Source organism: Siniperca chuatsi, linkage group LG19, assembly GCF_020085105.1.
Source record: "Siniperca chuatsi isolate FFG_IHB_CAS linkage group LG19, ASM2008510v1, whole genome shotgun sequence".
Lineage (NCBI taxonomy): Eukaryota > Metazoa > Chordata > Actinopteri > Centrarchiformes > Sinipercidae > Siniperca > Siniperca chuatsi.
Window position 1 is genome coordinate 24,344,403 of NC_058060.1, and position 13,318 is coordinate 24,357,720.

Genomic DNA, 13,318 nt, shown 5'->3' on the forward strand with positions numbered 1-13,318 from the left:
GACATAAAACATGAATACAATAAACCCTTTAAAAACAATGTAACTTACCCGTCCTTCCCACATCAAACCTCGCTCATCTTCTTTCCTCTTAATAACCCAATGAGTTCATTTGTATTGTATCTTGTATCCTTCCCTTTGTTTTTCTGTTGTTTTTGTGCATTTTTTCTCCTCTCTTCCCATTGTTTTCTCTTTTTCTCTGCCAGTCTATCTTCTGCCCTCCCCCTCTCCTCTCTCCTCTGTTTACCTGACCGAGTGATCGTATTATTCCGCCGTGTTAATACACCACAGATTCTCTCTCCTCATTTGCTTCGCTTTAATTAATACACACACATTGCCTCTCTTTCAAATGTTGTGACATTCAACAGCCCACACATTTTATTGTATTACTCAGCTCTTTTCAAGGTTGACCTGGTGATGAAAGAAGAGGAGGGGGAGAGGTGTGAGGAAGAGGAGGGTCGTAGGAGGAAGGTGTCAGGGAGGTGGAAGAGGAGGACTGTGGGAGAGAATAGAGAGAAGCTTAAAGCTGAATATAATGTGAGCTGTCTGTTTCTCCGTCAGTAGAAAAAGGGAATCAAATAGAAATCAACAAAATAGTTTCTGATCTCACGAAAAGGTCGGCATTTGGATTAATTTCTAGTGAAGTACAATATTTCAGTAAAAAAGTGAAGTCTGAGTAAAAGTGTGTCCAAAAGCCTGAAGAGAAGTGTGTTGTTTCTGCTGAGCTGTGGCTGGCAGTAAACCTGGTTCACATCAGGACGAGATCACAGGGATTTCTCCCAGGAAAAGCTTTGTGTTTCAGAATTCATTAACAACATCTGAAGGAGAGAGAAAGAGAGAGCTCCTGGTCAGCGAGGCAGCCTCCTACCAGCTATGAAAACAGAGTCTCCCATTTTAGCTTCAAGAAGAGACAGATTTATACCAAAGCCGTTATTCCCCAGAGAGCCTTGTTTACTGTTATTCTGGGTGAGACAGTGATGACTGCAGGCACGAGGTGCAGCCAGGACTCCACTGGCAGGACTCAGCTGTTGTTCGGGCCACTAAACCGAAGATGTGTTTAAAGACCTGATTAATTAGTTGTCCTCTGAACAAGTCAGGATTGGTCTCTGTTTTTATGTTTTATTGGTGTATTTCTATGCAGAATTTTGTAGCCTGGAAAATCAAAAGAGGACTAAATATCACAGAAGACTTTCAACACTTGGCTAAGCTGAAAAAGTCGGAGTACCAATAAAGAGAAAAAGCCTTTAAGACATTGTTATCAGCAGTTAAGAAGAACTCATTCAAACATGTCTGTGTTTTTGAGCACTGTTGAGGTTATTTTGTCTTTTTTAATGTCTCTGGCATGCTGGCCTACAACAGAAACATGAAGTGTCAACTGACCGACAGATCGTCCAGGCTGATGTATCAGCTGATATTAGCTCATTGCAGATATATTTGTATCGGCGTATATGTCAGCCGATAAATGACAAGAAATTGAAGCACAGAAATGGCAAAGATATTCTATAGTTTCCTCTATCTGCCCATTTTTATCCTGGTTTTGATCTTGACGTTATGGAACATGAGAAACCTGGTTATCTCCGTATATTCAGTAGGCGATTTATTTCCTGGTTTGCCCCCCCCCCCCATCAAATGCTCTACTATTAACAGCAGCATGATGCTACAGTACATCCCACACACTGTACAGCTTCCTCTAGCTGCTGTAGTTGGATTTTGTGTGACTCTTCTCAGCCTCTGCATTTTGAAATGAAGTACTATGATAAAGTAGTCATTAATTTCCTACATTTTCCAGAATGAGCTTATTCTTGTTTTTCTGCCATAACCATTAATTTATTTATACTTTTTCATTATTTATTTTCTTTGTGCATTTATATCTCTTTATTTGAGGTCTATATATGTTTATAAATTAAATGTAGAACTACATTATGCAGACGATGCAGTGTTACTGGTGATAAATGAGTCTTTTGTTGTTGTGTTGAGCTGTGATTTGTTAGTGTTTGTGCAGTGTAGCAGCAGATGCTCATTTGGCTGAGAGACAGTCAGAGCTGCTCTGGTCGGTCTTCATCGGGTCGATGTCCTGTTTACCTCAACTGCCATCTGACACTCTGATCGCACTGCCAGACTACCTGCTGCCTTTCAGTCTTCTCATATTGGCAAATTATACATTTTTACAGTGATTAAATACCTGAGTGAAGTGATAAGTCACACAGAGAAGATAAAGACTTACTTGCTTTCCTTGTCATTCTTTTCTGTTCCTCATCTTGTCTTTTAGATTGTCTCTCTCTTTCACTCTGCCCCTCTCAGTGTGTTGCCTTATATCTCAGGAACATGGCCAGGTGACACGGCATGAATTTCACCTTTATAACTACAAACACTGTCCTCTCATTGTCAGCTACATTTTAGGCTGTAAACTAAACTTTTATAAGAGGATAAAACAGGTCGTGGGTTCTGTTGTCGGACACTTTAAATGCTCCCATGGGGTCAACAATACTTTTTTTTTTAATCAGCTATTAAGATTGTGATTAAACAGCATCCATGTTGCTTAAAGCATAAAGTTATAGAAAAACAGAAATATTCTCTGGGTATGGGATTTAAAAGTGCGGGTTGCTGTTTATGCACTTTTTACATTAACATTACATTTGTTGTTTAATAGTGTGTCCCTCCTTAAACTTGAGTTTTTAGAGTGGATTGTAAAAAGGTTTGAAAGAGTCTAAATTTGTAACTTACTTTCAGTTGAAATTTGAAAAACTAGTTAAAACTTTTACAAGCGGCACCACCCTTACATTAGCTAAATTTAAAACGTGGCATCGCATCATAGGATACAGTAAATGGTAACAGACTAAAAATTTTGTCCAACTCATATTTACTTTTGTAACATTGACTCCAAAAAAATGTTTTTGTATTCTTCTTTTGCCCTGCAGCTGGTTGCATCATTGTTTATTTACCTTGAACAGCTCATCAGTATGTCAGTGTTAAAACAAACACACTCTGTCCAAATGACAGGTCCTTACTTCCACCTAAATACACAAGCATGCGGGCAGATACAGACATGTACAGACACATGACTTCATTCATTCTTTGACTTCTATTCTTGACCGTTAACTAACCTCTTAAAGATATAAAGGTATCCAAAATGATGTTAGCCAGCAAGAACGCCAATCTCTAAAGCCCAAACTGGTTTTGGAATGACAACAGATCACGAACACACACTCAGAGCTTCACACACACTGAAAAAATGCCTACAATTCAACAAGAAGCTTGGAGCTGAAAGATTTTTGATAGTTTTGTGTCTCTGTCCTTCTTCTTGTCTTTCTTTCTCTTTTTCAATCTCTCCCTTTACTTTACATCAAGAATAATAAACAATAGGTTTAGAACAGCAATTCATAACATACAGCAAACACAATATTTCAAGGTGCAAATGGGCAACAAATTGCCCAGAGGTCGACTTTTTTTACCTTTTCTTCAACTGTTCAGCTGAAATTTCCAGGTTAAAGCCAACATTTTCTGCACAACTTGGGAAAAGTTTTATTTGTTTTTATGCCTAAATTGTCAGTGACGTTAATCCCTCACAATGTTTCAGTGGCTGGAGAAGAGAAGAATTTCTTAGTGGTGTGTAATATCAGTGGAGAGAGTCAGTGGATCTTTTGTGGCAGGTTGGAAAACTCTCCAGCTGGAACAAAATACTAAAGATTACGGTTAGCAGCATGAAACACCTGCAAGTCCATGGATTAATGTACATCTGTAACTTTTACTAAAGTGTGTGTATTTGTGTGTGTGTGTTTGTGGAAGTAAATGGTACATTCCGTCCAACTTACGATATTTTCTGAACTCACCTTCAACCCCTCAACCTACATACACAAACAAACACACACAGACAACAGTGACACTTTCATACAGTATGTACGCTCAGTCTTTGTTTTAGTGCCACTAAACACACACACACACACACACACACACACACACTGTACCCACTGTACTGGCACTGTGATTGAGATGAAGGGCACAGTGGCGATAAGGTCTTGAGTAGAGGGCTAAATGTGGAAGTCAAAGGTGATAAGAAGAACCCAACGAACCGACACCCAGAAGACAGTCAGCCATCACAGGAGACAGTCGAGACTAGACGAGGCAGTTCAGTTGCTTACAGGTTTATATTTTGAGTTAGAGGTAAAATAAGATGCTTAAAGGTTGACGAAGAAGTTGAGAGGGTGAGCGCGACATCAAAGAAACTGAAAGAGTGTCCAAAACATTCAGAGGCAGGAAGACTGACCACGACGCTGACGAAGCCTTGAAGAACCTGAAGGAAAGCATGAGAAGATACTGAAAAAAACAAAGGGTGATCAGCACATCAGAGAAGGCAAAAAAGTACGATACTTCGATATTCAGAAGCAGCGAGTGAGAAATTGTTCAGGGCGATTGCAACATTTGGAAAGCTAAAAGGCTCGCGCAAACACTGCGGAAGCCAAAAGGAAAATTTATCAAGAGACTACCATAAATCCGACAAGGTGAGTACGACATAGAGGAGGCTGATTGCAAGAACAGGAGGCTGAGGAAGCTAACAAAGTGCCTTAGAACAAGATTCAGGGAAGGTTAGTAAAAGCTGAAAAGCATGAATACGATATTGAAGACGCTACAACATCAAGAGGTGATTACTGATAGGATGACCTTGACCTTAAAGAATCTGAAAGGAAGGCCGAGACTTTTAGCACGATGACTTTGATGAAGCTGAAAAGTTGACCTTGATATGTAGAGCAGTAAATGGTGACCATGACTTCGAAGAAGCCGCTAGCAGGCGAAAAGTGTGTCGACAACCATAACATGGAGGATTCTGACAGGAGAGTTCATCAGTGACTTATAGCTTGGAGTTTTAGTAATTAGTGGTATTTTCCACTTATCATTTTAGCCCGGTTCATAGCTGGTAGTAAGCCTTAACAGTCTGGACCGAATCTGGGGTTAAGAATTGAAGGGATACCCTCATACATGAGCAAGAGATATATTTTTCTAATGTGGCAGCAAGCACAACACATAACTGTGTTAACCACTCTAATTTCTTTGAGGCAGGCAATACAAGCTACACTGAATGGTAATGGTCAGTCTGTGCTGCACCCACCCTCAGACCTCCCTACGTCATCACACACTATGTAGCCACAAAGCTACACCTCCCATGGACATTTGCCTCCCCACCTACCTCCCACTCCTCTGTCGCATAGGGCGGGTCAATATGGCAGAAATCGGTGTACTTACCCTTTAAGGAGTCACCGTTTTCTGTAGTTGTGCTCCCTTTTCTTCCACCAGATTGTATTTTTTTAGTGTGAGATATACAAATGTTCTTTCTCTTCAGCTTTTATGTGCAAATAAACAAGAGCTCAGGGTGGATTGATCTATATAATCCTTTAAATTACTTCAAACTCATTTATATAACTTCTGTTGTTGTTTCCCTTTTAATGATCCTGGCTTTTCTTATGTTCTTTCTTAACTTGTTTTTTTAAGTGTTACATAAATAAAAAAATAGCATTATGAGTAAACTGAACCTAAACATTAAGTGTCTCAGTGTCTTTGTCCTCAGAGGTGACTGACATGGAGGAAGAGGAGGCCCCAGCTGCTCCGGTGTTTGCTGGAGAGATGAAAGAGGTTATGACAGTGGAGGGAGAGAAAGAAGAGGTGGTAACAACAGTGACGACGCTGACCGCGGTTGTTGACACGACTACGGGAAGGACGGCCATAGAGGAGAAGGAGGAGGTTGAAACTGACAAAATAACAGAGGAAAAGGAAGCAGAGATGGAGGGAGGAGAGGAAGAGAATGGAGAGGAAGAGGAGGGTCAAGCAAAGAAGTTGTTGGGACCTTGGGAATCAGAGGTGAGAACTTGACCTTCCAGTAACTTTTAAAATGCAACATAAACAACCCAAAATTAAATATTCGGCTCAGTTAAAGCCTAAAAATAATAAGATAACAGGGAACATCGACAAGAAAGAACTCAACAAAGGAAAATCATGAAGTAAGATCCCAAATCAGCAAGTACGCAGACCTGCGGATCTCGATTAAATATGTTCAGTGTGGAATACAGTCCTTCCACTTGTGTTCATGTAAGGAACCAGGTAATTATTTTTGTTATCTTCTAGATTAGACTAGAGTTCGGAAACTTTAGTTTTAACAATACAAAGATCTCTGTCTCAGCTTTTTAAATTAATCTTATTTCAGAACCTGAGACTATTTTTCACCTGTAAAGTAAAAGAAAAACTTTTCTCACCATCTTCTCTTGTTAAAGACCTTAAGTGACAGTTGATTTTTTTTAACGGTCTTAACTTTAACCCATTTCAGTCGCCATTCCAATTAAAACAAATATGATTTCATATCATTTCAGTTGCTGATCTTTATTTGACGTAAGAAACAGCTTCTTTAAGACCAGTAGGCGATCTCACAGGAGGAGATAAAGTTTTCTATTATTTTCTTATGATTGTCCGATTTTGAAAGTTTGCAGTTGGACCCCTTAGTCTTTTAATTATGTTATTCATTCTATTAAATAACTTCCATGTTCAATACGTCAATACACACAATGTCCCAAAAAAGTCCTGTGTACTGCTGAACGTCTTTAAGGATTTTGCTTTTCTTTGATGAAGTCTGCTGAGAGGCAGATTTAGTTTCTCTGCAGAGAAACCCCACTCTCAGCTCTGACTGTGAGTCTTTGTATTGACCTTGGCGTGGGGCATCGCCTGACACTGCAGGTTTTTATACGGGCTTAGAGAGGATTAGAGAAACTACAAATGAAAATGTTCCATTATTAGCCTTTGATAGTGGGATTTTTGGGACTCAGTCGGGCCTGTTAGGAGAGGCGAGGGATTAACGGTGCATGAATTAGAAAAGTTTCCTTTGGTTGACTCACAAGTTTCTCTGTGTCAGTATTATTAGTATGGATAATTCAGTTTGCCAATATTGTCCTTTAATTACCAATATTAGTCTGAGGTACAATGGAAAGGTGTAGGATCACATGCTGATTTAAAGGCTTTTCCACTCTTAAGGTCTTCTAGGAAACACTAGATACTGATCACTTTGGCATGAAAATGATTTAATATAAATATATAGAACAACAACACAAAATCGTGGTTATAACTGACTTTTGTCTAAATAATGTCAGTATAGTTATTAGTGTTATGTGCACTTTTGTGTTTTCAGGCCTCCACTGATGTAAAGCCTCCACTGCCAGACCCAGCATTTAACAGGAGATGCAGCTTGCTCGCCAGTGATGTAAGTTCATTCAATGTCGGTTCGATTTATTATTTTGTTTTTTGGTTTTTTACAGCTGTATTTTGATTCAGATGGTCCAGAATAATACACTGTTGCCTTTTAATTTGGATATTGCACTTGGCCATATTGCGATTTCGATAATATTTCGATTAATTGTTCAGCCCTAATTACAAACAAACAAAGAGCCATGTGGAGAAATCAGATTTCCAGTGACTGACAGCAAGTAATGCTGCATTTTACTGAGCCTTACAGTGGGATATGTGTGTATTGTCTCATAAAACTCATGAAGAAATAACTGATTATGAGTGTTATTAGTTGGGAGTGCAACTGGACCTGGTATATCGTAAATAGTGACAAACAGACAAAAGAGGCATTTTGTAGCATTACAGTATATTACAGAGGATAGTTACTGTGTGGTCGCTACGTTTAAATCGTTTCACTCACTTTTTATTAGCGAACTGCAAAATACAGCAAGTAAGACACGAACACAACAGACCTCTGTGTTAACTGCATTTCACTTTCTCCTATATCAGAGAAAATCGCGTAGTGACACGCACACTGTTACCATGGTTACAAAATGAACTTGTATAAATATAGACTACAGGCTAAATATCGGGAGATCACTTTCTCACATTTCTCAATCAGCAGATGGATTTAATAGTAGTTTAGCTTTTGAATTCGTGCTAAAGTCACATGTTATAAAATCCTGGGGTTGGTCTGCTTTGCTTTCACACTGCAAACGAACCACACCAGAGTTCGAAGGTCAGGCGGTCTCAGCCCGGTTCTTTAGTCCACGCCAAAGTTAGACTGACAACTTTCACGCCAGCCCAAACAAACTGAACTAAACAGGCAAATGCATCAGAGTTCGACTGAGCCGAACCAAAAAGGTTAGGTGTGAACTGACAGTGTGAAAGCAAACGGACCAACCACAAGATTTTAATAGTAAACATGTGATTTTAGCATGGATTCAAAAGATAAACTACTATGAAAAATCCATCTTCTTGAACTGTCAAGGAATCGATCTTAAAGGCCGATCTGTATAAGCAACGTACATTTTTGTGCAAATCATTTGGTAACATAACAACGCGCATTTGTGTTACCATGGTAATTCAAAAGTAAGTTAAGTAAGCGTAGCGACCACACAGTAATTATCCAGCCATAAAGTTCTATTTGGGAAAAGACACCTCTTTTTCAGTCTCTTTCTACCTGATCATCATTATTCATAAAATGAGGTTGAGTTGCAGTCTTGAATAATAATGCTCACCATCACTTTGTCTGCGAGCTCTGTGACACCAGAGAACCCCAAACCACCCAAGACAAGAGGTTGTTTTGCCCCATTGTTAGTGTTATTTTTTATATTACTATTTACCCAAACTAAAATATAGCATGACTGTGTGCTGTTATAATCTACTCTAGCTCTTTTTAAACTCACATGTCACTACTTGTTTCTGTTAATAATATGTGTGTCCTTTGCGGTTTTGAATATCATATGCACAACAGCTAATAAAACGTTTGGGACAGTTTTGTGTGTCTAACACTGGAGCAAAATAACCATTTGGGTAAATAATCCAACAGTAATACAAAAAAAAACTTGCATCGGTGCTATATTGACCCAGTCCATTTTTAACCCAGTCATATTTTAGTGTGTAATACCTGCTGCAGTTTGCTTCTGCTTGATTTTCAACTCATGAATAAAAATACTTCTGGTTGCGACCTCTTCCACATGTGTAAGATAGCGAGGCATCAGCCTCTTCCTCCGCCTCTTCAGAAATGAACTGAACGCAGGGTTGCCATTGGTAACCAGTCGAAACATCCCTCCAAAGATCCAATGGCTGGCCTTTGTTCATCACAGAGGGAATGTAAACTCAAAGGAAAAGACGTCTTTTGACTTCTGCAACAGCAGTTTGAAGCATATATTTCGCAGGAAAACGGTGAATGAGGGTGAATGCTGTTGTAGGATGTGGGAGGGTGAGATATCGATTCCCTGGTGTGAGTCAAACTTGGCAGCTTGGCTGTTAGCAACAGCAGAATGACTCATCAGCTTCAGTGGAAGCAAGTCAACCCACTTTATAAAATCATCTTCACTTATTCCTCCAGCTGCTGTCGATCTGCTGCCTGTCTGTATAACTCTCTGTGAAAACCTGCCATCAAACATCATTATTAATCATCACATGCAGGAAGAGAGTTCAGTGCATCACAAGTTTAACACTCAAAGATCTCAAGACTTTGGTTGCACTCGGCTGTATAGGCACAGTCGTCGTCACAGTCGGTGGGATGAAACGCTCTTCATTTTGTTTTTGTTTCCCTCTCATGTGTCAATCCCAAAATTCCTGGTGCAGCTCTGCACTAACCACCGCCCTAAAGCCAGTTTACAGATTTTGCTGTTCCCATGGAGACGTTCAACGCCGGAGACGTGGGAAAGAGCTTTAGTATAAAACAGCACATGGAGAAGAAATTACACTATAAAAAACACTTATCTACAAGAGGACATGTAGAAATACATAGAGCCTTACTGAGCGTTACTTTTCCAAAGTTGTATTTATTATTAATTTTTAATATATAAAACATATGTGTTTGTTTGTGCTGATGTTGAATTTGGCCGCTTCCCGGACTATCACATGCTCGCTGGTTAGAAGTCATTTATTTGGTATTAAGCACCTTTTGTTTTGTTGCCCACCCTGGTTTCCTCTCACAGATTGGGGAAGACAGCTTGTTATCTGTGGATTAATTCCATTTTTCTCCCGGGTCTTTCCACAAAATCTGCCCGTCTGTTGTTTGACCAAACGTCCAATCAGACTCAGCCAAACACCAAAACTGTGGCACATGTTTGAGATAAAGTTCAGTCCATCAGTGTCGTATAATGCACAGTTTAAGGACCCAAATGCAGAAGACGAGGAAGCGATATGTGGAGGAGGTAGCAACTGTATTTATTATAAACGGCAAGCAAACACTGGGGGATGTGAGCTGCTCCAGAGCGGCGAGGCTCCGGGGATGGAGACGGGGAGTGTAGGTAGTGGCTCGGTCAAAACCCGGGAGTAAGTCCAAACAAAGCAAACAAATCCGACAGGGAGCAGGCAAAGATACACAAGTCAATAGTACAGGCAAGGTCCAAGGAACAAAGAATCAAATACAAAGAACTCACGGTAAGAAATGCCGGGATGCTGGGCACGGGAACAAAGTACACCGAAAAATGCACATGACAGGGACAACGACCCGACAATGAACAAAGGAGAAGACCCGGACTAAATACACTAATATAAGGGAGACAGCGAGACACAGGTGCAAACAATCGAGGTGGGGCCAACACTCAAAACTGGAGGGAAAGTAAACAAAGACGGGAAGTAAAACCACAAGACACACAAGGGGAGGAGAATACTACAAAATTCGGATCCGGAAACAGGACAAACCCTCAAACTATGACAATCAGCACTCGGTTGTCTGTCCTGTAAAGTACTGCATTATAAGAAAAATACATGTTGAGCTAGCAAACAAAATGTAACAGAAGTTACATAAACAAGCATCCTGAGACGGACCAATCAGACTTTACTTCTAGGATTAACGAATGTAGTTTATATGCTCATTACACCTTCAGTTAAGAGTCACATAATTTTGCTATGAATATGCACCAGCTGTAGGTCTGGTGCTAGAGTTGGTAGTCTACACAGATTTGAGGAAGTTCATACTGCACTTCCTAAAGAATTCCCTCAAACTTCCCAGATATCCTACTAATTAATAAATGACCACGGAGCAGCTGATCATTCCTTCCTTCTTCATCAAAAATCATCTTTTTGACAAACCTGACATAATATTAGGCAACCTCATTATGTTTATTATGAGTGATTTGTCAACATCACAGCAGAACCTGACTATATAATAATATTATTATACAATATAGTATACACTAGTAAAATATAGTACATATAGTAATATTATCACATTTTCCCCTTGAAATAACATTTTAAAAATGCCAATTTTCATCTTCCAGATGCTCTCTTTAAGGAGAAAAACTCTGTTAGTGTTCATTATTATTATCAGGTTTTGTCAGGGAGGAAGAGGCAAGATATATTTACATACTTATTATCATTAATTATTCAAATTTAAACTCTGAATCTGATGAATGCATAAAGACAGTGAGCAATCAAAGTTTTTATTGAGGTCATACTATACTGTATGCTGCACCCTGACCAGACTAGAGGGATTTCAGTCGTTCTTCACTGAAAGGAGCCGATCAGGAGGAAGTCCAGCAGTGATGCGTCACCTGGAGTAAATGTAAAGGGGGCCACCTGTGCAATTATTGTCACCAGCGTAAATTATATAATGTATTTAATGCAGTGTGTTTTAGTTTAAACTGTCAACCAAAATGATTGTATTAGATCTGCTCATTAAAACGATTTTGTTAATCACATGTTGATCTAAAAAGAGATACTTAAATTCATTTTAAATGCAGTTTGCATTAACATTCTGGTGGTCACTTTTTATGCTGGTTTTTGTAACTTTATTTTTCACATGTACCATAACTGATATATGTGTTTTAAATGCTTTAGAGATAACATCTGTAGTTTTTTAGTAGTTCTTTATTTACTCTCACGCAGCCGACAAGACGGCTCCTCTGTGAGCTCGAAGATTAAAACTCTGCAAAACAACTAACACAACATTCCTCCTGGGGATGGAGCACAAGTGCAGGAGAAGTTCAGCTTGCATGCAATATAGTCGCATAACACACACACACACACACACTCTCTCTCTGATGTCTCCTCCTCCCTGCAGGTGAAGTATAAGGAGGACTTTGAGAAGATGAGGGGTCAGAGTCTGTTTGTTCCTGGAGCTGAACTCATCCACTCCAAGAACATCAGCGCTGTGATATCTGAGGTCTGTACACGCGACATGCATTGTTGTTGTTTTATTCTTGTGAGGACGCTCTTTGACATAGTACATTCATCTAAACCTGGTTCTAACCTTAACCCTAAAACCAAGTCTTAACCTTCAAACTGCCATTTGAAAAAGTGAGGACCGGACCAAGTATCCTCTCTTTTAAAAAAAATGTCCTCACTCTCAAGGTCTAGAACTGGTCCTCACGAAGATAGAAGTAAAATAGCACACAAACACATACACCCTCTCTCTCATATTGATCCACCAATCTGATCATTTTTGCTAAAATTTGTAACTGTTTCAGTCAAAGTACAAAGAGGAGGGAAAGAAGGAGGCGTCGATGTCTCTGTACTCCATCCTGCCAGAGACGCCTGAGACTCAACACGCCAGAGAGGCTTCAGAGCTGCAGAGTGAGGTAGTTTCACTTCAATACACCAAGCGTTGGTCAGCTTGTGTACCTGCGAGGCACAGACAGTGTTGATAGCAGTAGATCATTAATACAATGACAACGTTTTGTTTGTTTGTTTGTTTTGTTTTTCAGATTAAATACAAAGGAAATGTGAAGATTTCCTCGTCTCTTTATTCTCTGCTGCCAGAAACCACAGAGACCCAGTTTGTCAAAGAGCTGACTGAGATACTGAGCGAGGTCAGACGTGATGATGGATGGAGGGATGGATGAACGAATGCTAGATGGATAAGTGGAGAAAGAAGGGATGAATAGATGGATTGATTGATGGACAGATGGATAAATGGATGACTAGTGTAGATGTATGGAAGTCTCAATAAGGAAGACTATTTCAGTTCTTCGTTAGTGTTAATTCAGCTTAAAGGAAACAGCTCCACTGTTTTCAGTCCTGACCTTATTAAAATGTTGTTTTCCTGAAAGCCTCGACCACTCGTCACAGTGAAACACTCTCTGCTCCTCAGAACAAGTACAAGGAGGAAGGAAAGAAGGAGATGAGCAGCAGTTTGTACTCTCAGCTTCCTGAAACCACGGAGATGCAGCTGGCCAAGGCCGTCCACGAGTTTCAGAGCGAGGTACTCAAACGCGATATTCATTCTGAGTTATACAGCAGCTGTGTTTCAGCATATTTCATCAGTTAAGACATCAACGCAGGGTTTGTTTTATGCAGCTGCTGCCGGTTTGATTAAGCTGCAGGTTTGGCCGAGAGCCATCCCGCTGAAAATGAGTCAAAGACATAAAGCAAACACAGA

The 13,318-nt window shown here is 39.8% G+C and overlaps 2 protein-coding genes across 4 annotated transcripts in view; both read left to right on the forward strand.

Moving 5' to 3' along the window:
* The window catches only part of nebl (nebulette), a 105,487-nt gene that overhangs the window by 37,158 nt on the left and 55,011 nt on the right, over positions 1-13,318 (forward strand). The gene's annotated exons all lie outside the window — the stretch shown is intronic.
* LOC122866437 (nebulin-like) overlaps positions 4,063-13,318 on the forward strand; it is a 49,108-nt gene continuing 39,852 nt past the window's right edge. Inside the window, exons 1-7 of the mRNA XM_044176080.1 lie at positions 4,063-4,496; positions 5,558-5,847; positions 7,163-7,234; positions 12,002-12,103; positions 12,408-12,518; positions 12,645-12,749; positions 13,031-13,141. Coding sequence (XP_044032015.1) covers positions 5,569-5,847; positions 7,163-7,234; positions 12,002-12,103; positions 12,408-12,518; positions 12,645-12,749; positions 13,031-13,141 — 780 coding nt within the window. The 5' untranslated portion in view covers positions 4,063-4,496; positions 5,558-5,568. The remainder of the gene's footprint in view (positions 4,497-5,557; positions 5,848-7,162; positions 7,235-12,001; positions 12,104-12,407; positions 12,519-12,644; positions 12,750-13,030; positions 13,142-13,318) is intronic.